The sequence below is a fragment of the Entelurus aequoreus genome, linkage group LG12 (genome assembly GCF_033978785.1).
Source record: "Entelurus aequoreus isolate RoL-2023_Sb linkage group LG12, RoL_Eaeq_v1.1, whole genome shotgun sequence".
NCBI lineage: Eukaryota > Metazoa > Chordata > Actinopteri > Syngnathiformes > Syngnathidae > Entelurus > Entelurus aequoreus.
In genome coordinates, this window is record NC_084742.1 from 17,448,800 (window position 1) to 17,476,266 (window position 27,467).

Here is a 27,467-nt window from a genome sequence, read left to right on the forward strand (position 1 = left end):
CGTGTCACGTACGTAACTTTTTAAAAATATATAAGCTTTATGAACCTTGGGTTAGGTGAACGGTCTTTTGGGCTGAGTGATTGTGTGTGTTGATCAGGTGTTTGAATTGTATTGGCGTGTTCTATGGAGCTAGGAGCTAGCAGAGGAGCTAGGAGCTAGCATAACACGTACCGTACCGTACGTGCGCGTCACGTACGTAACTTTTTAAAAATATATAAGCTTTATGAACCTTGGGTTAGGTGAACGGTCTTTTGGGCTGAGTGATTGTGTGTGTTGATCAGGTGTTTGAATTGTATTGGCGTGTTCTATGGAGCTAGGAGCTAGCAGAGGAGCTAGGAGCTAGCATAACACGTACCGTACCGTACGTGCGCGTCACGTACGTAACTTTTTAAAAATATATAAGCTTTATGAACCTTGGGTTAGGTGAACGGTCTTTTGGGCTGAGTGATTGTGTGTGTTGATCAGGTGTTTGAATTGTATTGGCGTGTTCTATGGAGCTAGGAGCTAGCAGAGGAGCTAGGAGCTAGCATAACAAACACGCAGGTGTTTTTATGCAGGATTAATTTGTGGCATATTAAATATAAGCCTGGTTGTGTTGTGGCTATTAGAGTATATATATGTCTTGTGTTTATTTACTGTTGTAGTCATTCCCAGCTGAATATCAGGTCACCCCCGGCTCTCACAGCATCTTCCCTATCTGAATAGCTTCAACTCCCCACTAGTCCTTCACTTGCACTTTACTCATCCACAAATCTTTCATCCTCGCTCAAATTAATGGGGAAATTGTCACTTTCTCGGTCCGAATCTCTCTCACTTCATGCGGCCATCATTGTAACCAATAGGGAACTTTGCGTATATGTTCAACTGTCACGCTACTTCCGGTAGGGGCAAGCCTTTTTTTTATCAGATACCAAAAGTTGCAATCTTTATCGTCGTTGTTCTATACTAAATCCTTTCAGCAAAAATATGGCAATATCGCGAAATGATCAAGTATGACACATAGAATAGATCTGCTATCCCCGTTTAAATAAAAAAAAAACATTTCAGTAGGCCTTTAAGGCACTCGCTGTAGAAACGCTGTAATTAAAGATTTTCAACATGACAGGAGTGTCTTGCTCTTTTTAGGAATCTTCTGCATAAATGCTATTTTAAAGATTCTCAAACTGACAAAGGCACTCTGCTGTTTTTAGGAATATAGTGCAAACGTGCAGTTTAAAGATGCTCGATATGATGTGGCTAATGTTGTAAACGCTTCTGCAAAACGCCAGTTAATGATCTTCTATTTGACAGGAGGCTTGAAATATTTTAGGACTCTTCTGTAAAAACCCAGTGCCGCCAGTTGCACGGAGAAACTTGTTTTGAAGGCATTTGGCCCCGCCCACCTCTAATGAGGCAGCATTCAACAACAACCCTCCTGATTGGCCGAGGCCCTGGTGTAAAATGAGTGCATGTAGCTTCTTTCAATCTGACGGGGGGCTGTCATGGCTGCCGAGCACTTAGGAAGCAGCTTTATGAACTCAATGTGATGTTCTGAGGGAGACTTGGATCAAAACTGGGGAAACATGACGGACGCCCGCGGTGCTCGCAGTCTGGACCAGTTGAATACATTCGAGCGGCTGTCAGGCAGGCCGCAGCACGGCGACACGCTAGCAGGTCAGTCAGCAACATTAGCTTTTAGCACACATGCTAATCATGGCTGTGTTTCCTTTCCCCCCCAAATCAGCGCCAGCAGTGATTAATAGCGAATTAAGCTCTCTTTTGTCGAGTAAGAAATAAACCAGTAGCTTTTTTTAAGCAATTGTTAAATGCTACTGTTGTGACTATCAGAAACAAATTAGTCACTGAGAGTAGTAAGCAGGGCTCTGTCTGACACGCTGGGTCATGAAGTCATTACTGCAGTTTTGAGGGTGATTTATTTTACCTTGGAGTAAAAAAAAAACAATGCATTACACGCAGATGGATGTGCAGGACTATATGGACCAGTCTATGATGGAAAAAGATAGCCTTTTGCGGTCAACAGAAGTAACAGCACCCTACCTCACTCTTTATACAAGACAAAAAGGATTCACACTCAGGTGTTATTCATTCAGCACCACACACACACACATGTAGCCCACACACACTATCCCAGGTGACAAGTGAGAAACAAATCCCTGCCTCTACATTCCGGCCACTAATTATTACAACATCCATCCATCCATTTTCTACCGTTTATTCCCTTCGGGGTCGCGGGGGGCGCTGGAGCCTATCTCAGCTACAATCGGGCGGAAGGCGGGGTACACCCTGGACAAGTCGCCACCTCATCGCAGGGCCAACACAGATAGACAGACAACACTCACATTCACACACTAGGGCCAATTTAGTGTTGCCAATCAACTAGTGATGGGTTGATGAGGCCTCATGAAGCGTTTCGACACATTGCAAAACTGTATTGATACTGTGTCGATACTGTGTCACTAAATACTGACATCTGCTGGACATTAAAAATCCCTACAGGCAACCTATGGACCGACTCAACTGACACTGATTTTATGACCTAGTATATACAATAATATAAACCAAGTCATTGTATTTCATTTAGGATTATTTCATATCTTCATTTAAATAAAAATATATTTTTATCTTTTTTAGATACAGTCAAATAATGTGAACATGTATCGTGACTAGGATGGTAGAAGGTGGGGATTGAACCCCAGTAACCAGCAACCCTCCGATTGCTGGCACGGCCACTCTACCAACTTCGCCACGCCGTCATTCCTGTACCTTCTCTAGTAACAGTAGTGATGGGTCCTGGAACACAGATGCATCGGCGCATGCGTCGAGCTCATAGAGCGAAACCCTGTGTCGGTGCGCGTACCGCTTTTAGAAAGTCACGTGACGGATCATGAGCTGCTTTGGTCACGTGACCGATACGCGAACTGTATCGCACTGACGCCTCCTCTGTGCCCTGTGAGCAACGTTCCCTCTAAGGTGCGCGCCTGCGCAATTGCGCAGTGCTCAAGCGTCCTCCGCGCACACCGTGCGCCGCACAGCCAATACATGCCGCGCACCAAATCAAACCCATCTGAATTCTAAACAAAATAAACACATTTATTCTGTGTAATTTTGAAATGCAACTTTGAGTGACAGTGACAACAAGCGGCCCTAACGGTGTTCGTCAACAACACGCATTGCGCCGCTTCCTAATAAACACAGTTTGGCGCGCAGGCGTCAGTGCGATACAGTTCATGAGCGGTCACGTGACTAGAACAGCTCGTGTTCGGTCACGTTACTTTCTAAAAGCGATACGCGCACCGACACGGGTTATGGCTCTATGAGCTCGACGCATGCGCCGATGCATCTGTGTTGCCGGACCCATCACTACAATCGACCTATCCCCAGGTGCATGACTTTGGAGGTGGGAGGAAGCCGGAGTACCCGGAGGGAACCCACGCAGTCACGGGGAGAACATGCAAACTCCACACAGAAAGATCCTGAGGCCAGGATTGACATAATAATTACTAAACAATAGTAGCAGCACGGAAATATTCAATGTAAAATACATCGAATCAAACAAGAACATTAGATTTTCTTTTTTTTTGCAGATATAAGAATAGTTCATTTTCAATGTCCTTGAACGGGCAGGTTCTTCACATATAGGTGAATGTCACTAGGCCAGAGGTTCCAGAACTTTCAGAGCCTAGGCCAGTGGTTCTTAACCTGGGTTCGATCGAGCCCTAGGGGTTCGGTGAGTCGGGCTCAGGGGTTCGGCGGAGGTCAAGACACACCCGACTCATCGTGTAAATAAAAACTTCTCCCTATCGGCGTATTACGGATACGGCAACAGCAGAAGTCACACTGATTTGCAGGTGTGTAATTTGTTGTGAGTTTATGCACTGTGTTGGTTTTGTTGTTTGAACAAGGTAATGTTCATGCACGGTTCATTTTGTGCACCAGTAATAAGACATGGTAACACTTTAGTCACACATTAAGAGTGTTACTAAAACGGCATTCTTTCATCTCCGTAATATCGCTAAAATTCGTTCCATTTTGTCCACAAGCGACGCTGAGATCATTATCCATGCGTTCGTTACATCTCGTCTCGATTACTGTAACGTATTATTTTCGGGCCTCCCTATGTCTAGCATTAAAAGATTACAGATGGTACAAAATGCGGCTGCTAGACTTTTGACAAAAACAAGAAAGTTTGATCATATTACGCCTATACTGGCTCACTTGCACTGGCTTCCTGTGCACTTAAGGTGCGACTTTAAGGTTTTACTACTTACGTATAAAATACTACACGGTCAAGCTCCTGCCTATCTTGCCGATTGTATTGTACCATATGTCCCGACAAGAAATCTGCGTTCAAAGAACTCCGGCTTATTAGTGATTCCCAGAGCCCAAAAAAAGTCTGCAGGCTATAGAGCGTTTTCTATTCGGGCTCCAATACTATGGAATGCCCTCCCGGTAAAAGTTAGAGATGCTACCTCAGTAGAAGCATTTAAGTCCCATCATAAAACTCATTTGTATACTCTAGCCTTTAAATAGACTCCCTTTTTAGACCAGTTGATCTGCCGTTTCTTTTCTTTTCTTTTCTCCTCTGCTCCCCTCTCCCTTATGGAGGGGGAGTTGCACAGGTCTGGTGGCCACGGATGAAGTGCTGGTTGTCCAGAGTCGGGGCCCGGGATGGACCGCTAGCCTGTGCATCGGTTGGGGACATCTCTACGCTGCTGACCCGTCTCCGCTCGGGATGGTTCCTGCTGGCCCCACTATGGACTGGACTTTCGCTGATGTGTTGGATCCGCTGTTGACTGGACTTTCACAATATTATGTCAGACCCACTCGACATCCATTGCTTTCGGTCTCGCCTAGAGGCGGGGGGTTACCCACATATGCGGTCCTCTCCAAGGTTTCTCAGTCATTCACATTGACGTCCCACTGGGGTGAGTTTTCCTTGCCCGTATGTGGGCTCTGTACCGAGGATGTCGTTGTGGCTTGTACAACCCTTTGAGACACTTGTGATTTAGGGCTATATAAATAAACATTGATTGATTGATTGATAGTATGGGGAACATATACACCATTAATTAGTTGCTTAATTACACAGCAAATTAGTAACATATTGGCTCTTAACTAGTCATTATTAAGTACTTAGTAATGCCTTATTCGGCATGGCCTTATTATAACCCTAACCCTCTAACCCTGGCTCTAACCCTAACCAAATAACTCTAAATTAAGTCTTTGTTACTTAGAATATGTTCCCCTAGTGTCCAAAACACTCTAAATTAAGTCTTTGTTACTTAGAATATGTTCCCCATACTAAAGTGTTACCAAAAACATATAACTTTGTCTTGAATTTGAAAAAAAAAAAAGTTTTATTTTTCACTAAAGAAGGGTTCGGTGAATGCGCATATGAAACTGGTGGGGTTCGGTACCTCCAACAAGGTTAAGAACCACCGGCTTAGACAGAGTGTGGTCTGTGTCACAAGTCATATTCAAAGTCAAGTCATGTCAACAAGATGTCCTCGGCTTCCTGAAGCAGACATATCTTAGTGACAGGCCTGTCCAGAAAGCTTGCACTGAAATGTGTTGACACTCTGGGGAGGATACCTGACTTACAATCTTTTTGGGTTTTAGTTAGCTCTAAAAAAGACAACAACTTTAGGCTGCCTGCTGTGTCTGAATTCCAATGCACTCCTGGATTACTAAATTACAGGTAGGTTCTTTACTTGGAGCCACATGAGGCAACCAGAATAGTACAAGAGCACTCGGCTGTTTTAGGAATCACCTGCAAAAACCTTTCAATAACAGGCTGCTCTGCTGTTTTGGGTGATCTACGGCAAAAGTGCATAGAATGAATACCTCAGACTAGTGTTTTTTAACCACTGTGCCGTGAGATACAGTCTGGTGTGCCGTGGGAGATTATCTAATTTCACCTATTTGGGTTAAAAATATTTTTTGCAAACCAGTAATTATAGTCTGCAAATTATCTGTTGTTGAGTGGTCGGTGCTGTCTAGAGCTCGGCAGAGTAACCATGTAATACTCTTCCATATCAGTATCAATCAATCAATCAATGTTTATCAGTAGGTGGCAGGTTTTGGAATTAGATTGCATTATTGTGGTATTGTTGTGTATTGTTTTGTTGATTGATTTATAAATTCATTAAAAAAAATAAAATTAAAAAAAAGTAGGTGGCAGCCGGTAGCTAATTGCTTTGTAGATGTCGGAAACAGCGTGCAGGTAGAAAGGTGTCTATTGCTTAAACCAAAAATAATCAAAAGGTGAGTGCACCTAAGAAAAGGCATTGAGGCTTAGGGAAGGCTATGCAGAACGAAACTAAAACTGAACTGGCTACAAAGTAAAGAAAAACAGAATGCTGGACGACAGCAAAGACTTACTGTGGAGCAAAGACGGCGTCCACAATGTACATCTGAACATGACAATCAATGTCCCCACAAAGAAGGATAAAAACAACTGAAATATCCTTGATTGCTAAAACAAAGTAGATGCGGGAAATATCGCTCAAAAGGAAGACATTAAGCTGCTACAGGAAAATACCAAAAAAAGAGAGAAAGTCACCAAAATAGGAGCGCAAGAACTAAAACACTACACACGGGAAAACAGCAAAAAACTCTAAGTAAGTCACGGCGTAATGTGACGGTACACCTACTTCAAGACAAGAGCTATATTAATGCATGGTTGGTTTAAAGTCATATTCAACAATTGCGACAACGACTTTTTACTGTCAACTGAGTTTAGTTTTTTAATGATTTCTGCTGGTGGTGTGCCTCCGGATTTTGTCAACGCAAAAAATGTGCCTTGGCTCAAAAAAGGTTGAAAAAGACTTACCTCAGACAATGTCAATCCAAACTGTTATGCTATTTTCTTCATACAGGCTGAAATTTAAATTTTTGGTCTCCAGGTCGTCGTTCACCCCCGGCCCGCAGTGGCCATCGCTGCGTTGCCGACAGCACCAACCTTTACGTGTTTGGGGGCTACAACCCTGACTATGCCGATCCGCTGTTCAGGGAGCTTTGGAGGTACCACTTTGCCACGGGTCGCTGGCAGCAAATTCAAACACAGGGCTTCATGCCCACGGAGCTTGCTTCCATGTCAGGTATGCTTCATATTAGGAAAGATGAAGGACATTTCCTTTAGAAAATGTAATGTGCACAAGCTCGGGGGTCACATATCCCCACCGATTGAGTTAAGCCCAGCAGTGCTAGTCCTAGTCAATGAGCTGAAAGTCACAGGCTGTCAGCCCATTGTCTGGCACAGCTCTTAAGATATTGGGAAGTGAGGTTTGCACACGGTATTCGCACTACCAAACCAGCTATCCTCCGTTACACTGACTTTGTGATTATAGAATGGTGAAAAGAACAATGCATCTGTAACCGCTTCACAATAGTCCTGCTCAGTTAGATCTAGGGTCTCCTGATTAATGCCCAAGATGACAGCTCATTGTCCGACGCAGACGTTTAAGGTGCCAGGGAGTTAGGTCTACACACGAACCGCCGCACTTTTTGACACTCTAAACTGGCCCTATGGGCGGTACCTAGAGTACCCAAGGATACCATTACTTTAGAGTAATATAACTAATGTAAGAAGTAGTTGTACAAATAATTACCATGTCAATAACAATTAGCTTGTAATTACTAAAATAATTTATCTGTAGCTTGTGGCCAAAGATCCTTTATATGACAGGAGTGTTTTTGCTGATATAACGTTGTTATTGTCTCTGTCTTGTGCCCACAGTTTCTCCCTTGCTTTTTTTTTCTTCTTCTTTCTATCCCCTCCTGCTCTGCTCCAGCTGCACCAAACACTAAATACATACTGGGCAACAAGAGAAATATTCCACACTTCTCTTTATAAATCATAACTTTACAGCAGAAATGGGCATCTACATCAACAATATGATGTGGCTGGACAGGACATATTTAGAAGAAGAAAAAAATAATTTTAGAATCGGCTGTAGAAATGTCCCCAAAATAGTGTTGACGTGAACCTGGAGGCTAACTAACATTATGATCCGCATTTGGCATCACCTTTTATCGTAGCGCTGCCTACACTATAATTTATTTAAACAAAAATCTTCCCCAAAATGGCCACTAAGCTTTGCTTCCTATTGCAGCGGTTTTGCACGGCAACAATCTCCTGGTGTTCGGCGGCACAGGGATCCCATTTGGTGAGAACAGCGGCAACGACGTCCATGTGTGCAACGTGAAGTACAAGCGATGGTCGCTGCTCAACTGTCGAGGGAAGAAGCCCAACAGAATCTATGGCCAGGTACTGGAACTGCTCATCGTGTGTGAATATTCTCATTCATCAGCTCATCGTACAAGACGCCTCGCCTCTCAACTGAGCAGACTTCATCCTCTCAGACTTAGGACAGCTCTAGTCTGAGAGGATGGTGCTGGATCCAACGTATTTATCCTCTAAGGTGGGGACATGCCCCCACAAAAATGGGTTTAGTTTATTTTGGTGCAAAACGACTCCTTGCTTTCTCTTTTTTTGTACCAGCTAATGTAACGACTTCCCTCACGCAGGCCATGGTCATCATAAATGGTTTCCTTTACGTCTTCGGTGGGACGACAGGGTACATATACAGCACTGATCTGCACAGGCTGGACCTGACAAGCAGGGAGTGGATCCACCTCAAGCCCAACAACCGCCCTGATGACCTCCCAGAGGAACGGTATGCTGTCAAATCTCCTCCGGACTTAGAATCCGGTTCTAAAACAGGCCAACATCTCTGCACAGGTATAGACATGAGATAGCACATGATGGACAGAGGATTTACATCTTGGGAGGCGGGACTTCCTTGACGTCTTACCCACTGGACAAGGTAGACGTTCAAATTGTTGTACAGCTCCCCTTGATGCTAATATAAATATTTTGCATGTGCTAGATTCATGCATACAATCTGGAGACCAATTCCTGGGAGGAGATTGCAACAAAACCTCACGACAAAATAGGTTTGTATCTCACGTATGGACACCTTTCACATCAGACATGTTTTTCACCACCGTTCATTGAAACAGGGTTTCCTGCTCCTAGGAGATGTCATAGTTGTGTGCAAATAAGAAACGGTAAGCCCTTTTAAAACTTTTTTTTTTTTAATCCTGTTTTATGACATGGTGTTAAATCCCGTCCATTTCTATTCCAGATGTATTTATATGCGGAGGCTACAACGACGAAGTGATACTGGCTGACCTGTGGAAGCTCAATCTGCACACGTTCCAATGGAGCAGGCTGCCCGCTGTGATGCCTGAGCCCGCCTACTTTCACTGCGCCGCCGTTACGCCGGTATGTGTAACACCTCTGACCCACTAGTGGCCAGATGATCCTGCCTTATGTACGTCTGGTTAATTTTCCTGAGGGAACTCTTTTGAAGGAATCAATAAAGTACTATCTATCTAGGTGTGTCCAAATCTGATACTGATATCGGTGCGGTATTGGCAAAAAAAAAAAAGTGTGATATGTGCTTGCATGTAAAATGTGTGATTACATGTCAATCAATCAAAGTTTATTTATATAGCCCTTTATCACAAATGCCTCAAAGGGTTGAACAAACCATGACATCATCTCAGGCTTTATTTGTGCAAGGATGGCCAGCCAGTTAACATCTAAATGTCCTCCAATTAGCACACAAGGTTGGACTTTTCTTCTATTTTAGTCAAGTTATTTAGAAAAGGTTAACATGCTAGGCTTTAGGCTACTACTGTAGGAGCCAGCAGCTACACAACAGCCAAGCACGCAAGTTAGGCATACGTAATAATTGAACAATATTGCAGTCTAAAACATCTCGTTCGTCAATACAAACAAATATTTACAGCTGCAAATTACATACAAAGTCTCCCAGGCAAAGCGTATTACAAAGTATCCAGTAACTAACATGTCTGTATCATTCAGTTTACTGCGCCATGAGCTTAACTTCATGAATTGTGGCCAGTAGTCAAAAAAGACAATTACCACTTCACTTCAACTTAAAGACAGTATAAGTCCATTCCAGACAGTTGATAAAATGTTTTTATACTTAACCATTGTTCTCTATTTGACTCATTTCACTAGATCAAATATTTTCCAACATTCCACACTACAAAATGATACATGTATGATTCTTGTTGATATTGTATCAACCCATACTCAAGGCTCTGATATCAGTCTCGTATCGGAAGTGAAAAAGGGATGACATGAGGCATGTGAATCTTACATAAACTCACAATTTTAGGGTTGATGATTTCATTCAGAATCGATTCAAACCAATTTGATCCAAACAAATTCTTGACCATAAAACCTCTTCCAAAACAGGTTACAAAAGATCCTCTTTTGGCTGACGTATGACGATTGTGCGCAGCAAGCAAGTGCAGAGGTGGCTTTTAAGGGAAAAAAAAGGAAGTCTTGAAAAATGTTAATCGATTCAAAATTGTAATAAGAATCACGATTCGGATGTAAATCTATTTTTACCCGTGCACCCCTATAAACGTCCACTGGGTTTCCCACAGTACTGCAGTGTGGCCCGTTTAATCCTTCTGTACACAAAAGGCTGGGCACGCATAGGATGTGCGAGTATGGACATGAAAAATTAAAGCGAATCAAAGCCCAACATTTCAGTCGGACTGTGCGGAAGTGCTTTTAGGTTTAACTTGTAATTGTGACAAATAGACACTTATCAATTAAATCTGTTGTGTTAAACCACTAGTGATAACATAAGCTAGCCAGTAGTGTTCTTATATTTTTTTGGTTTCAAAAATGGACGGTAACTTAAAAAAAGTTGCAAACCCCCCCTTTAAGCAGTTACAGTGCTCACGTTTCTAGTCTTCCATATACTGTACATCTACATTGTGTGCACTTACATCCAAAAACCGTAAATTATGCAATACTGCATACATACCAGGAGCCTTGTAGACAAATGCAATGCAATACATTTAAAATATAATATACAACGTAATTATAGATGTATAAATAATTTGTAATCGACTCGTGAGTTGCCCAAAGATTCCCACCTCTAATAAGTACCTTTCTTTCTCTCTGTAGACGGGCTGTATGTACATCCATGGCGGCGTGGTCAACATCCATGAGAACAAGAGGACCGGCTCTCTCTTCAAGATCTGGCTGGCAGTGCCTAGCCTGCTGGAGCTCTGCTGGGAAAAACTCCACCGCTCTTTCCCACATCTGGCCACCTTGCCCGCCCTGCAGCTGCTTAACCTGGGCCTCACGCAGGAACTCATCGAGCGCTTAAAGTAATACTTTTGGGGAGAAAAAAAAAAAAAAGGATCCTCCGTGGACGGATGCCCTTAAAGCCAAAAACTATGGGATGCCTTCTTCTTTGCTGGGTCGACCCCCCCACCACCCACCAATGCCTTTTTTTTTTTTTGCTGCTGATTCGGATCACTTTGCCAAATCAAAAAAAGATTTCCCAGATAAAAGAAAAATAGGACATGAACTATTTTAGAGACTGGAGCATGTGTATTTATTACAGAAAGGACTCATCCAGTTTGTCCACTCGCTAATATGTCAGGATTTTGATTTTTGAAATGGACTATTGGAATTTTTTTTTCTTTTCTTTTTTTTACTTTAACTGACTCACTCACATCAAAACAGCAGAATGTTGCTCCCTCATTGGTGATTATTTTTAAGTATAAAGAGGAAAAAAAAGGCAAACACCTTACTGTGAATTTGGTGCTCTTTACAACTCCTTTTTAATGTTAAGTTGAGGAAGTTGCACTTGTAGCACACAGAAACTGCAGTGCCTTAAAATAAGTGATTAATGTCAATGGGGTTGCGGCAAAGTAACAATAGGACACTTCTACTCGCTTATAAATAGGTTTTAAAAATGCTGTACTTCAAATAAACTGCTTCGAATGACGATAAGCTCATGATGTTGGTGTTCCACTTTGTATGCATGTGTTTACTTTTCCTGCTTTTATTTTCATTCCTGCAAAAAAATTAAGATTTTCTTCAGTAAGTGCTGAGAAATTATGTACTGTATATGTGTGACTATTGTGTTGACTCGATAAATAAAATTTGGGTGTACACCTTTATTATAAATTGATGCATTTATTGAGCACAGTTGACAGTGATTCTGAACCGGCAAAAAATAGCAAAAACCTTCTTTTAAATGCGACATAATATAAATCTTATTTTCCAGCAACATTTTTAGTTTATTTTTTTGTGTCTTTTAAGCAGGAGTGTGGGGAAGGAGCAAAAAAATAAAGCGCCAGAAGGATGAGGTAGACCACCACCAGAGCAGTGCCTATTAAAAAATACACAACAATAAGCATTTGCACAAATATTGCTGCACAAAGATAGGTCAAAAAAATGCACACACCCTGAAAGTAGTCACACTTTCCATCCATGAATATGTAGTTGACCAGGATGACGCTGAAGATGCTTGCCCACAGATGGATGTCACTGAAGAGCAGCACGAAGCCCACATCCTGCTCAAGGAAAATAACGTCAGTAACCACCACAACAAAGCGCCCTCCCATTGATCTGATGGTTTACCCAATGACCACTTACGTAGAATGCATTGAAGAGGATGAGCAGAGGGATTTGAATCATGCACACCTGCACCGCAATACAACTTCCTACTTCCAGACTAGGGGAGGAAACAGACAATGCACACCTGTGGAAACCTAACCTCATCTGGAAATGACTTAACTGACAATAACCGTGGAAGGAAATGTATTGTTTAGCCTTAAAGTCTGTTGAAATAATTGAACATGAACTGATTGTACAACAGGACACATGCATTCACCATATTTATGGAAACCAGGCCAGTGAGGGTCTGAGCTATGTGTGACGCAAATAATCATCTTGTGAACAAAATGTGCTGTTGGTGGTACTAAGGTGTCCTCTCTTTGATACACCAAAACACAATTGTATTAATAAACTTGTACTCCTTGTACAATTATTTGTGTTCTTAACTTAATGTAAAAAATAAAGTTATGGTGTGAATTAACTATCGGTAAAAGACATGGAGATGTGGTCAGATTAAATATAAGCTTTGCTTCTTCTTCCTACTCCTTTTCAGATTTGTTGAAGTATGCAAATGTAACCACATGATGTTTCTTAATGTAACTTGGTAAACATGTCTGAAACAAATCGTAACATAACTATATCTGTCAACATCTGGGTTTTAAAATAAGTCAGATTTCCCAGAAATAAGGGGGGAAAAGAAAGGTGTACGAAAAAGGAAAAATAAAGTTAGAAGATAGGAGAAATAAGAGAAATTAAAAGAAAATAAGGGTACAAAAGGGAAAATAGGGGAGAAAATGGAAAAGAGGGGTCGTTCAGGGTGTAAAAGGGAAAATAGGGGATAAGGAGGAAAAGGAAAACAGTTAAAAGAGTTAAAAAAGGGAAAATAAAAGGAAGAAAGATTGGATATTAGGAGGAAATAAGAGAAAATAAGGTGTAAAAAGGGAAAATGGGGGAAAATGAAAAGATGAGGTCGATGGGGGTTTAAAAGGGAAAATACGGGACATAAGTACAAAAATAAAAGGGAAAAGAAAAAGAGGATAAGGAGAAATAAGGCTCTGAGGGAAAAATAAAAAAGGAGTAAAAAGGAAAATAAGCAAGAAAAAGGAAAGGGGTGAGGTGTAAAGCAGTAAAAAAAATTGGAAAAAATATTAAAAAAGGGGGGAAAGGAAAGAAAAAATTTGAAAAAGGGTAAAAAAGGAAACATTGGGGGAAAATAAAGGTGGAAAAAAAGGGTAAAACGGGAAAATAATATGAAATCTTTCCACCAGAAATGGGATCTGCTGGAAAGATCTGACTGCCTTCTATGGTGCAAACTGTGTTAATATTTTTTAAATGTGTTTATTAACTAGAATGTTGTCATTTTCACTTTACCGAGCACGGGATGTGTTACTGATGTTGCCTGAGTGTTGCCGAGCGGACTGGAAGCTGTGCTGCTTCATCAGGACTAGACTATCTATTTCTTTTCATGGAAAAAAATATAGATAACTTATCAATACAAGATGGCAGAAGGGGAAATAAAAGCAAATGATGCGAGTTCCCAGGAGGGTTGACAGGTATTCAAATATTAGCTACATTTTGTTCTTTGGTTACCTCAAGCTGATGTTATTCTGCAGCGCAAACTGGATCCCGTTGACGATCTCAGGGAGCTCAGGCACCATTGCCAACACCGTCACCCCGATAAAATACTGACGGAAAAGCACAGACATTAAAATCTAAAAGCTTCTTGTTTCTAAAAATAAAAAAAAACAACCAGTGAGATGGAGGAGTTGGTCAGCATGGGCTCAATGTTCTCCGTGCTGAGGTCAGCGCAACACGCCATCAGCACGGTGGCGACAATGAGCACGGCCAGCGCCCTCCATCTTGACCAGTGGACCACGTGATGACCTGCAGGGCGTAGAATATCCAGCTCACTAATCAGATCCTAGCATGCTTAAAAGGCGGGAAACACACCTGTGGCAACGTGGCTGGTGGTGGCGACAACGCTGGCGTTGATGCAGGAGTTAGCGGCGAGGAGTGGGGGGGCCGTGGCGCGCTCACCAGCACCCTCCATGTGCTGGCTGCTGGGGAGGCCCCCTTGGATGTCGTAGATGTGCGAGTGCGTCTTCAGCGTGAACACCAGGCCGATCAGGTAGGCGGTGGGCAGCAGCACGGAGATGGTGTACACCAAAGGCCTGCACACATCTCACGGTCATGTCCGACAACTTTCTTGGAAAATTAGCAGCACAGCACGGGACTTACTCAATGTGCGACATGATCAACTGCGGGTCGCTTTTACTCTGCAATCAACACAAAAAGTGAGTCAATCCAAGGGGCGACGTCAACGTTGCGAGCAATGACGCGCTCACCATGTCGTAGTGGCAGTCCTTGCACATGAAGGACATGCTGGCATTGCCGGGAACGTTGGAGCAACTCTCACACACCATGTTGCCAAAGGTCTTGGAGAAGAGTGTGGGAGCGAACACGCCTGCAATTTGAAAAAAAACATAGCTGGACACAAGTAAGAATGGACACTGGTTCCCACAGACGCAATCCAAAACCATACAAGTGAAATGAGTCAAACAGAGAACGATGGTAGGTATGAAAAACACTTAACATATTTATTATTAACTGTCTGGAATGGACTTATGTCTGTAAGTTGAAGTGGAATGGTAATATTTTTTGCAACACGTAGTGGCCACAATAATTTATGAAGTTAAGGTCATGACACAGTAAGTCGAATGATGCGGACACGTTTTTTACTGTATATTTTTTAATACACTTATTTCTTGGAGACTTTGAATTTGTGAGTAATGTGCAACTATAATTAGTTGATACTTGTTTATATTGACAAATGTGCTGTTTTAGACTGCAATATTGTTTAATTACAGTTGTCTAGCTTGTGTGCTTAGCTGTTGTGTAGCTGCTAGTAGCCTATATAATGCCATACTTGTTTTTTTGCCGATATCTGATATCCAGTATCACTATCAGATCGGAAAATCCCTAGTTCTATACTCTCACCTCTATAGTACAGTGAACCTGGGTTTTTGTAAGAAATCTGGTCCAAAAGGTCGCTGTACTTTTACCTCCTATGGATATGAAGAGCAAAGCTGAGCTGACGCCGGCTGATCGGCTGTTAAATCGCTGCTCCTGGTGTTTGATACCACCAATGATCATACATATGCCCTGTGTTGAGTGGACAAAAAGGTCACATGATGCACCAGTGCTCATGAATATTCATGCGCTCACAGGAATGAAGAGGATGCACCCCAGCAGGGTGCCAGTCAGGGCGGCCTTGACGATCTCCTCGTAGCACTTGGAGGCGGCGCGCTGACCCTGCAGCAGCGCCGTGATGTAGAAGGTCATCTCTGTGATGGAGCCAAAGGTGGCGTTGACCACCGCGCCCACCGCAAAGTTACTTTGGGCGGAGATGCTGCAACAACAACAACACACGTCATACACTTCACGTGTTTTGTTATTAGACAGCCATTACAAGTAATATAAGTATATTTGACTTTAATTGAGTTAAACATTCGCAAATTAATTATACTTTTGAACTTGAGTATATTTAGTGCTCTTTGCGTAAATAGGCACACTATTCAGCCAAGCACAATAGAAATGCATGAGTAGACAACCATAATGTACATCCTAAGACATCTTCAGACCTTTAAATCCACTGGTCCAGTCACAAAAATAGGTTTATAATATTCAAATGTGCTTCTGAACCACTTGTCTTACTACATTCAACAAATTACAAGAAAAAAGAAAAAATATAAAAAATTTAAACACATTTTCTCTGCTGTTAAATGTTTTTTTTTTTTTTACATATTTTAATTTTAAAAATGCATTGTTTTATTTATTCATTGTATATATTTGTGGATACAAATTGCAAATCATTAAATTCACTGTACAAAAAAAGGAAAAACAAGACACTCAAATTATATATTTAAAACAATATTAATGTTACTAATTTGAATTTAATAAATTACATTTATTTATTTAATGTATTTATCATGCACAAAAATGGCCCTTAAGAACATTAATCCCACATGACAAAAAGTTCAAACTAATTATGAGAGACAAAATCTATTATTTTTTCTCTGATCAAATGTTTTCATTATAAAGCACACATGGCAGTGGTTAATAAAACAAAAAAATATATATTAAAAAAACTATTAATGGAAATAAAATATATACACACGCACACATATACCATATAATTTTATATATATATATATATACAAATAAAATGATATGGTATATATATATGTGTGTGTATATATTTTATTTCCATTAAATCTATATACCGTAATTTCCGGACTATAAGCCGCTACTTTTTCCCCTCGTTCTGGTCCCTGCGGCTTATACAAGGGTGCGGCTTATTTACGGCCTGTTCTTCTCCGACACCGACGAAGAGGATTTCGGTGGTTTTAGTACGCAGGAGGAAGACGATGACACAATGATTAAAGACTGACTTTTCATATACCGGTAGGCTGGTTATTTTGATAACGTACAGGTGAGCACTTTGTATTACTTTGCACCGTTGTATTATTTGTACTCTGCACGAATGCTGTTCGCCATGTCAAAGATGTGAAAGTTTGATTGAATGATTGAAAGATTTATTGTTAATAAATGGGACGCTTTGCGTTCCCAAACAGTCATCTCTGTCCCGACAATCCCCTCCGTGGTAGCCGGAACCCCTATATACTACGGTAATTACACATCAAAACCCTGCGGCTTATAGTCGGGTGCGGCTTATATATGGAGCAATCTGTATGTTCCCCTAAATTTAGCTGGTGCGGCTTATAGTCAGGTGCGGCTTATAGTCCGGAAATTACGGTATATAATTTTTTTTTTATTTGTTGAAAGGACTAGTTGGTACAATCCCTGGGGACTCTGCATGGCAGGGGCGTCCTCCTCCCTGAGCCAGGCTTGCACCTGACCGCATACCTAAGTGAGGCTAGGTGACACTGCTGGGAGGCTTTTCCACCATTGGGACACATCTTCAGTTGTGTGCCCCAGCGTCACGGGGTGTTTCGGCCCGGCTTACCACAAGACACCCTCTGCTGAGGAAGGGCCCACCCCAGGGTGATCAAATCCCTGGGTGTGTGTGTCCCATTAGGTGTTAGCCTTAGCAGCCCAGCTGGTGTCACTCCTCCTCAACCACAACCAATGGCTCGTCCTCTCTGTTGTGTTGGCCAGCTCTTTAATGGCCTGTCTGTGAGCCTGCCCCCTGACTCCAACCTCCCTAAGGAGCTTTGCTGTTGTGCTAGCTACAAAGCCCCTACAGCCCACCTCCACTGGGCGCACCCTTACCCTCCAGCCTCTGTCCTGTGCCTCAGCTGCAAGATTGGAGTACCGCAGCTTCTTGCGTTCATACGCTTCTTCGATGGCATCCTCCCACGAAACTGTCAGTTCAATGATATAGACAATATGGCAGGTTTCAGACCATAGGACGAGGTCTGGACGCAGGGTGGTCGTTGCGATCGCCGGGGGGAAAATTAGCCTCTGATCTAAGTCGACTCGCATCTGCCAGTCCCTGGCTGCATTCAATGGGCTTAGATCAGGATTTGAAGGTCTTGTCTTCAGCTTTTCCCCCTCCCGAACAAACGCTGGTAGGTGTCGGCACACATCCTGGTTGTTGATGGGTTGGGCGTTGATGGATATCCTCCTGCACTCAAGTTTGTCAGCTAGACATCTGAGGACCTGGTTATGTCTCCACGTATATCTGCCTTGAGTGAGGCTGGTTCTACAGCCAACCATTATGTGCTTGAGTGTTGCTGGGGTTGTACACAGGGGACAGGATGGGTCCTTTCCAAACCATTGTTGCAGGTTTATGGGAGATGGTAGCGCATCATATATACATATATATATATATATATATATATATATATATATATATATATATATATATATATATATATATATATATATATATATATATATATATATATATATATATATATATATATATATATATATACATACATATATATATATATATATATATATATATATATATATACATACATATATATATATATATATATATATATATATATATATACACATACATACATACATATATATATATACATACATACATACATACATACATACATATATATATATATATATATATATACATACATACATACATACATACATATATATATATATATATATATATATATATATATATATATATATATATATATATATATATATATATATATATATACATACATACATACATACATACATACATATATATATATATATATACATACATACATACATACATACATACATACATACATACATACATACATATATATATATATATATATATATATATATATACGTGCAGTTCTCGCAGTTCATCGACAACCTCAAGCAGATCTACAAGGGTTATATATATATCACTGTTATGCTGATGATACTCAACTCTACATGCCCCTAAAGCTGACCAACACGCCGGATTGTAGTCAGCTGGAGGCATGTCTTAATGAAATTAAACAATGGATGTCCGCTAACTTTTTGCAACTCAACGCTAAGAAAACGGAAATGCTGATTATCGGTCCTGCTAGACACCAACATCTATTTAATAATACCACCTTAACATTTGACAACCAAACAATTACACAAGGCGACTCGGTAAAGAATCTGGGTATTATCTTCGACCCAACTCTCTCGTTTGAGTCACACATTAAGAGTGTTACTAAAACGGCCTTCTTTCATCTCCGTAATATCGCTAAAATTCGTTCCATCTTGTCCACTAGCGACGCTGAGATCATTATTCATGCGTTCGTTACGTCTCGTCTCGATTACTGTAACGTATTATTTTCGGGTCTCCCTATGTCTAGCATTAAAAGATTACAGTTGGTTCAAAATGCGGCTGCAAGGCTTTTGACAAAAACAAGAAAGTTTGATCATATTACGCCTATACTGGCTCACCTGCACTGGCTTCCTGTGCACTTAAGATGCGACTTTAAGGTTTTACTACTTACGTATAAAATACTACACGGTTTAGCTCCAGCCTATCTCGCCGATTCTATTGTACCATATGTCCCGACAAGAAATCTGCGTTCAAAGAACTCCGGCTTATTAGTGATTCCCAGAGCCAAAAAAAAAAGTCTGCGGGCTATAGAGCGTTTTCTATTAGGGCTCCAGTACTCTGGAATGCCCTCCCGGTAACAGTTAGAGATGCTACCTCAGTAGAAGCATTTAAGTCCCATCTTAAAACTCATTTTTATAATCTAGCCTTTAAATAGACCCCCCTTTTTTTTAGACCAGTTGATCTGCCGTTTCTTTTCTTCTCTCCTCTTCTCCCCTGTCCCTTGCGAGGGGGAGTTGCACAGGTCCGGTGGCCATGGATGAAGTGCTGGCTGTCCAGAGTCGGGACCCCGGGTGGACCACTAGCCTGTGCATCGGTTGGGGACATCTCTGCGCTGCTGACCCGTCTCCGCTCGGGATGGTTTCCTGTTGGCCCCGCTGTGGACTGGACTCCCGCTGATGTGTTGGATCCACTGTGGACTGGACTTTCACAATGTTATGTCAGACCCACTCGACATCCATTGCTTTCGGTCTCCCCTAGAGGGGGGGGGGGTTACCCACATATGCGGTCCTCTCCAAGGTTTCTCATAGTCATTCACCGACGTCCCACTGGGGTGAGTTTTTCCTTGCCCGTATGTGGGCTCTGTACCGAGGATGTCGTTGTGGCTTGTACAGCCCTTTGAGACACTTGTGATTTAGGGCTATATAAATAAACATTGATTGATTGATTGATTAATATATATATATAAAAAATACAAAAAATAGGTCAAATATTGTGGAAACTAATTTCTGGGAAGATGGACTTCTTCTGTCCTTCACAAACTAGTTTTCAAAGCACATTACAGCCCCCTCATGTAGTGTCATAACCGTCAAAATGGATTATTAATAAGACATTTCTGGCCTGTATATACGCAGATGTGTGTGTTATTACCTGGCGATACCCATGCCGATGTAGTAAGACAGAGGAATGATGGACGTGATGGCGCTGGCAAACTTTGTCTGCGAGCTGAAGTACTTGTGGTTCTTGTCAGCGTACCCAATAGCCAAAGTCATGATGACCAAGGGGAGAAGATCTGTGAGGAAGTGAGGATGTAAGGAAATGAAAAAAAGATTAAATATGCTGCATTCAGCCAAGTAAATCAATTGCGTTCATCTTATCTTCTCAAATGAGGTAAAATTATTTTGCACTATGGCTGCATTCGGGTTTGTAGGAAGGATACTGAGGGCGAAGATGTTGATGCCGTGCACGGTGTATTTGTAGTAGTACATGTTGACGGCGCGGTAGCAGCACAGTATCACTCTGGTCTCGCATCGAAATGTCTGCAAAGAAAAAAAACCTTCTAGTCCTATGACACCACTTCGAGTCGTAAGACAACTTCTAGTTCTACGACAGGTTCCGGAAAGTTTCCAGGTACCTTTTCTGGGGTGTGGATGTGGATGTCCTCAGGCGCCATGAGTAGGATGACGGCAAACGTTCGGGCGTTCATCTTGAAGACAGGGATGGTGAAGACCAGCAGCCAGGAGAGGACACAGGCTACAGCGTGGACCACAACCAGGATGGGGTAGCCAAGGAGGAGCCAAATGTACGTACTGACACGACACTACAGGAAAAAAAAAACATGTCACGTGTGCTTGTAGACCACCACAAAGTATACCACTAGTAATCACATATGTGTGCTTGTAGACCACCAAAATGTATACCACTAGTAATCACATATGTGCTTGTAGACCACCACAATGTACAGCAATATAAGGCTTTCTGATAATGAAATAATTACATTTGTTTACCACATTAAAAATATTTATTTGATTTACAGTTTTTAACACAGATTAAACTCTGCCAAGAAAAAGTTAAAATTAGGGCTGTCAAATGATTAAAACATTTAACTGCATAATTTCCAAGTTTGTTATACTATCAACATGAAACTGGACAATTTGTTTGATTTATGCAAATGTTTGTTGGATACTATAAATGGGGGAAAAATGAATGCCTATAGCAAAACACTATAGCACATTTGTCAAAGTCAAGGCCCGGGGTCCACATGTGGCACGCCACTTCATTTTATGTGTCCCGTGAAAGCCAGGAAATAACATGCGTTATAATAATATGGGACAGAGCTGCAAAGTTTTATTAAAATAAAATCAACTTTGGTACCGTTTTTCCTTTTACAGTAATAATGAATAAAAACAACAACCATGGATTTCACGGTAAAACAAAATGGCAGCTCGGTTGCCAGAATTTTACTGTTAAAAAAAAAATAAAAATAAAAAAAAAAAAAAAAAAAGTGGTACACTTTTCACCATTCTATTCACAGTAATATGCTGTAAAAAAGACCACCACAATGTGTGTCAGTGGGCATCACCTTGAAGGTAAATATGTTTTCTGGGATATTCTACCAACACGTTTAAACCAAAAAAACACAAAAAAAATCAAATAATTCGATTTTTTTTTTACTTTTTACAATTCATTATTTTAAGGAAAATGTTTAAACACAAATGCAAACCTGCAAACTATTACAGTAGAGAAGGTATTCATATGGCACAATTCCTGCGTGGAACTCGCATAAGAGTAAGGTGGGGGGTTCATCATTTTGCAACGTGATGGAACCCGCCACTTGACATAGCAACTGACGTTTGAAGATACTCAACACTCAAAGTGGATAGTGCGCCACCCCAATTCGTCATGTTTCACGTGTCAGGTAAACCACAACGAATTGGGCCATATGAATCTTCTTCTTAAGCCCATTGAAAAAAATATCTGACATGAAATAACTCAATTAAAAAAAAATATTTTCGACCGTGTTATGCCTAATACATGTTTTTTAAAATTTAAGTAATTTAAATTTAATGCATAAACTTGTTTCAAATGTCACTCAAGCATATAAATCATTCAATTTAAGTACAAATCATAAAATGAACAACAACAAGTAAACATAATCCTTCTGTTGACTATATCATATATTACTTATTACAATTTTGAAGATTTAGGTTAGGTTACTTTATTAGTACCTGAAGGTAAATTTGTTTTGCAGCCAGCAAGATCAGGACATCCATTTAAAACATACAGAGAAAGTAACATCTTAGATATGCAATACCAAGACCTACCACATAACAAGCATCACAAACATTGCCAACATCACAAAATAATACATGTACTCAAAGTTCCACATAAAAAGGATACAAATTATAAAAACCCAATCAGATAAGATTTGGGATAGGCCAGAATAAAACACCATAATAGAAGAATAGATTGTACTAAAATAAATATAGGCAATAACTTGAAGAAGCCAAATGCAAGTGCTCTTAGGAACAACAACAACAACAAAAACAATGAAGTTACCCCATCATATACCACTGGGCATCACCAGGCATACAAAAATGTTTTCCGCACAAACACTTTTGAGGTGAAAGTGTCCTCACCCAATGTTTAGATCTACTCCTCACTGATAGTTCTGGCACTGGAATCTCAATTGGTAAAGGGGAGGACATCAGAAGAGGCCCCGAATCCTTTTCATCGATGACGTCCCTGTTGTCTTCAGAGTCCCTCTCTTCAGGAATGACCTCACATCTCGGCGGCTTCATTGTGGATCGTCTTGACAAGTCCCCAGCCTAAGAAAAAACAAGTGTTCTAAAACTATTAATTGTATAAATGTGAGCATCTTACCTTCTCCACTGACTTCCCAAAGGGCCAAATGAAGTACCAGGCAAGTTTGAAACACAGTTTTCCTTAAAAAAGAAAAAGCAGTGACAGGATTGATGTGCCTCGAGTACCCAAAATGGCCGAGAGTGGCCAATACTAACCATAGGGTGCGCCGATGATGGTGAGAAACATGACAGGACAGATGAGGACATAAGTCAAAGACATCCACCAGCCGAATAAAAGGACGTAAACAATGTTGCCAAAAGACAGCATGGAACCTGCTTTTACACATAAACATAGTTAATACACGTCATTGTTTACTCAGCTACTTAGAATTCTTTATGTTCATTATTTAATCAAGTTATCAATTATTATGGTTACTTTACGTTTTTGTCAATTCTACACCTTTTTGGGATTGCGCAGGTGTAAAATAAACAAAAAAATAAAACATGACAATAACCCAATTAAGTCAGCCGATATATTAGGAACGCCCTCAAGAATGATGCAGAGAAGTTTTACATCGCTCCCAACAACAACCTAAAAACTGGGCATTGTATTGTCTAAAAACGACACATTTTTAAATGGCGTTTTGGTTTGGGCTGTCAATATTGACCTTCTTGGGGCTTAACAATGCTCAGGTCCGAGTAGAGCTCTTTGACGACGTCTGATTGGTCTTCAATCGGTCTTTCCGTCACGTTGCCTTTCCATTTCCGGAAGCCAAACTACCAAAAGAAAAAAGCATATTAGGGTTTTCAAAAAGTATCTGCAAGTAAAAATGAGCTGTAAAAAGGCCACCTTGTAGTTATTGGCCTCCCTGTGGGCCTCCACCTCGTTGTCAGCCCTGATTGTTGTCCTGCAGGTGCTGTCATGCCAGCCATCTTCCCCGTAGCGTGACGGAGTGGATCCATGGCCTCCTGTGCACGCTGACACACACAAAAACACGATGAGCAAGTCTACGTTTGCATCCACGTGCACAACTCATCACCTCGCTGCACGGCCAGGAAGCACTTAGGTGTGTAGTGACACAGGTGGTGGGTGCATGCGTCAGGTGAGGGCGTCTCTGCAGGGGTGACGGCAATGTCAGGATGATGCAGCCCGATGCAGAGGCGCTCGGGTTGGGATGGTCGCCGTGGAAACCGTAGATTCAGCTCAGGGTCATCTGGACAAATCATGCAAAGAAAGTCAGATTATTAGCTCCAAGAAACCACTCTTTTTGAGGATCTTTGACTCTTGTTATTGAAGTAGCTTCTTAAAAACAGCTGAGTCTTATTGTCATAAAGACTGTCTTTGACTGGCATTTTTTGTTGTGGGCTCTTTAAAACAGCAGAGTGGTTACAGTGGATCTGTCATATAGAACCTCTTTGACTGTCAGTCAGTCCTGTCATAATAAACAGCAGTGCATTCCTGTCATATTGAGGATATATGACGAACGTATTTGTAGTAAGTCCTAAATATAACAGACCATTCCCTTCATATAGATGATCTTTGACTAGCTTTTCTGTAGTAAATCCTCAAAAACCGCAGAGCGCTTCTGTCAAATAGAGGCTCTTTGACTTGTGCTTTTACAGCTACTCCTCAATAACAATCTTTGACTAGCATTTTCTAAAAGTCCTTAAAACAGCAGAGTGGTCCTTCATATAGAAAGTATTTGACTAGCTTTTCTGCAGTAGATCCTCAAAAACAGCAGAGCGCTCCTATATTAGAGGATCTTTTACTCACATTTTTTCAGTTGCTCCCTCAAATAGAGGCTCGTTGGTTGTAATACACTTTTTCACCACTTGGCACTGTCATTTAGGAAATCTTTGACTAGTAGTCATTCCTTAAAAACAGCACAGCATTCCTGTCATATTGAGGATCTTTGACTAGCTTTTCTGCTGTAGATCCTCCAAAATAGCAGCGATCTTCTGTCATAGAGGATGTGTCACTAGCATATTTGTAGTATTTCATTAAAAAATAGCGAGCGCTACTGTCAATTCAAATCAAGAGTAAGATTACGAACTCAGTGATACTATTTTATTGGGCCTTGGGCCTCTGTGTACTGAAAAAGTTGGGCCTCAAGGCCAAAAAGGATGAGAACCCCTAATATAGAGGATCTTTGACTAGCAGTTTTTTTATCGGTCCTTAAAAACAGCAGAGTGGTCCTGTCAAATATAGCAGTGGTCCCCAACCACCGGCCCGGTACCGGTCCGTGGATGCGGCGGTGGCCGTGCTCGAGAATCAAAGTAGGTGAGATATAATTATTGAAGACAATTCAAATCAAGAGTATGATTACGAATTCAGTGTTAACATTTGAGTGGGCCAAGCGGTAGAAAATGGATGGATGGATGGATGGGCCCTGGGCCTGTGTGTACTAAAAAAGCTGGGCCTCGAGGCCAAAAAGGATAAAAACCCCTAATATAGAGGATCTTTGACGAGCAGTTTTTTTATCCGTCCTTAAAAACAGCAGAGTGGTCCTGTCATATATAGAACATCTTTGTTGAGCGTTTTTCGCAGCAAGTTCTTCAAAACAAAAGAGCGCTGTCATATAGGAAATGTTTGACTAGCAGTCATTCCTTAAAAACAGCACAGCATTCCTGTCGTATTGAGAATCTTTGACTAGCTTTTCTGCTGTAGATCCTCCAAAATAGCAGCGATCATCTGTCATAGAGGATCTTTCACTAGCATATTTGTAGTATTTCATTAAAAAAAAGCGAGCGCTACTGTCAATTCAAATCAAGAGTAAGATTACGAACTCAGTGATACTATTTTATTGGGCCCTGGGCCTCTGTGTACTGAAAAAGTTGGGCCTCGAGGCCAAAAAGGATAAGAACTCCTAATATAGAGGATCTGTGACTAGCAGTTTTTTTATCGGTCATTAAAAACAGCAGAGTGGTCCTGTCATATATAGCAGTGGTCCCCAACCACCGGTCCGTGGATCGATTGGTACCGGGCCGCACAAGAAATAATTAATTAATTAATTTAATTTGAATTAAATCAACATAAAAAACACAAGATACACTTACAATTAGTGCACCAACCCAAAAAACCTCCCTCCCCCCTTTACACACAAAAGGGTTGCTTCTTTCTGTTATTAATATTTCTGGTTCCTACATTATATATCAATATTCAGTGGCCTAGTGGTTAGAGTGTCCGCCCTGAGATCGGTAGGTTGGAGTTCAAATCCCAGCCGAGTCATACCAAAGACTATAAAAATGGGACCCGTTTCCCTCCCTGCTTGGCACTCAGCATCAAGGGTTGGAGTTGGGGGTTAAATCACCAAAATGATTCCCGGGCGCGGCGCCGCTGCTGCCCACTGCTCCCCAAGGGGATGGGTCAAATGCAGAGGACAAATTTCACCACTTCTAGTGTGTGTGTGACAATCATTGGTACTTTAATCTTAATCTTAATATTATAGATCAATACAGTCTGCAGGGATACAGTCCATAAGCACACATGATTGTATTTTTTTATGACCAAAAAAAAAAGGATAACAACCCCTAATATTGAGGATCTTAGACTAGCAGTTCTTTTTTATCGGTCCTTAAAAACAGCAGAGTGGTCCTGTCATATATAGAACATCTTTGTTGAGCGTTTTTCGCAACAAGTTCTTCAAAACCAAAGAGCGCTGTTGTCAAATCAATAAGGTTTTGATTTCAGAGGTAAAAATGTGGCGATATGTCAGAACCCATGTAAACATTTTACATTAAATAATAATATTAAAAGGAAAATGTTTGGCCACATCCACTGTGATTTAGTTGAACAATCGTGGTTAAGAAAGTTAAAATAAATACTTGTTTAGCCATGTCATATAAGTAAATGTGTGTGACTAACCACTAACTCCTGAGAGTCATGCATGACAACACAGTAACTGATGCTATTATCAACGCATTGTTGAAGAATATTCAAAGAAAATGAATAACAAAGTGCTAAAATGTAAAAATTGTTAGACATTGGAAGCTTCTAAAACATTACTGTGTGACAATCAACGTTTGTGGTCACGTTTAAACACATCATGCTGCCATTTTGGATCAGAAAACCGGAACACCTCGCAGGTGAGTTTGATTACTAACGAGCCGGAAGTGTTCAACAAACCCACAAAAACACGCTAAATTAAAGTTAGTCCAGACAAATGAGTCAGGTGTGCTCTCACCTGTCGAGTCCACCGTGGATCTCCTCCTCAAGTTCTCCCCCGCCGGGTCTCCTCCTGGCACCAGCGTGGACTTTCTGTGGGACATTTGTGGTCCACTTTCAGCTGCTGGACATCCGTGCTGCTGTCAAATGGTGTCTTGACCACAACACCGCACAACAACACTCAAACAACGGAACGGAAAGGAGGAAGAGGAGGAGGAA

General features: G+C 41.2%; 2 protein-coding genes across 4 annotated transcripts; one reads left to right on the forward strand and one right to left on the reverse strand.

Annotated features, from left to right (window-relative positions):
- The first annotated feature begins 1,393 nt into the window (after nucleotides 1-1,393).
- Nucleotides 1,394-12,028, forward strand: klhdc10 (kelch domain containing 10). 2 transcript variants are annotated; one of them, XM_062064915.1, is made up of 9 exons: nucleotides 1,394-1,653; nucleotides 6,906-7,100; nucleotides 8,115-8,269; nucleotides 8,530-8,678; nucleotides 8,744-8,828; nucleotides 8,892-8,958; nucleotides 9,025-9,072; nucleotides 9,150-9,289; nucleotides 11,021-12,026. In XM_062064915.1, the coding sequence occupies exons 1-9, from the start codon at nucleotides 1,563-1,565 to the stop codon at nucleotides 11,228-11,230; spliced, it is 1,140 nt and encodes a 379-aa protein (XP_061920899.1). In that variant the 5' UTR covers nucleotides 1,394-1,562; the 3' UTR covers nucleotides 11,231-12,026. The 2 variants fall into 2 exon arrangements, with proteins under 2 accessions (XP_061920899.1, XP_061920898.1); XM_062064914.1 differs by lacking the exon at nucleotides 1,394-1,653 and adding an exon at nucleotides 3,351-4,925 and having other exon boundaries at nucleotides 11,021-12,028.
- cax1 (cation/H+ exchanger protein 1) lies at nucleotides 12,018-27,467 on the reverse strand. Of its 2 annotated transcripts, XM_062064912.1 has the most exons (20): nucleotides 27,268-27,467; nucleotides 24,124-24,297; nucleotides 23,934-24,061; nucleotides 23,752-23,860; nucleotides 23,300-23,416; nucleotides 23,163-23,224; nucleotides 22,919-23,107; nucleotides 20,914-21,099; nucleotides 20,719-20,818; nucleotides 20,430-20,571; nucleotides 15,692-15,875; nucleotides 15,529-15,628; nucleotides 14,812-14,930; nucleotides 14,705-14,742; nucleotides 14,417-14,637; nucleotides 14,217-14,350; nucleotides 14,057-14,151; nucleotides 12,506-12,584; nucleotides 12,315-12,423; nucleotides 12,018-12,239 (listed from the first exon to the last, which is right to left on the reverse strand). In XM_062064912.1, the coding sequence occupies exons 1-20, from the start codon at nucleotides 27,350-27,352 to the stop codon at nucleotides 12,148-12,150; spliced, it is 2,463 nt and encodes an 820-aa protein (XP_061920896.1). In that variant the 5' UTR covers nucleotides 27,353-27,467; the 3' UTR covers nucleotides 12,018-12,147. The 2 variants fall into 2 exon arrangements, with proteins under 2 accessions (XP_061920896.1, XP_061920897.1); XM_062064913.1 differs by lacking the exon at nucleotides 23,300-23,416.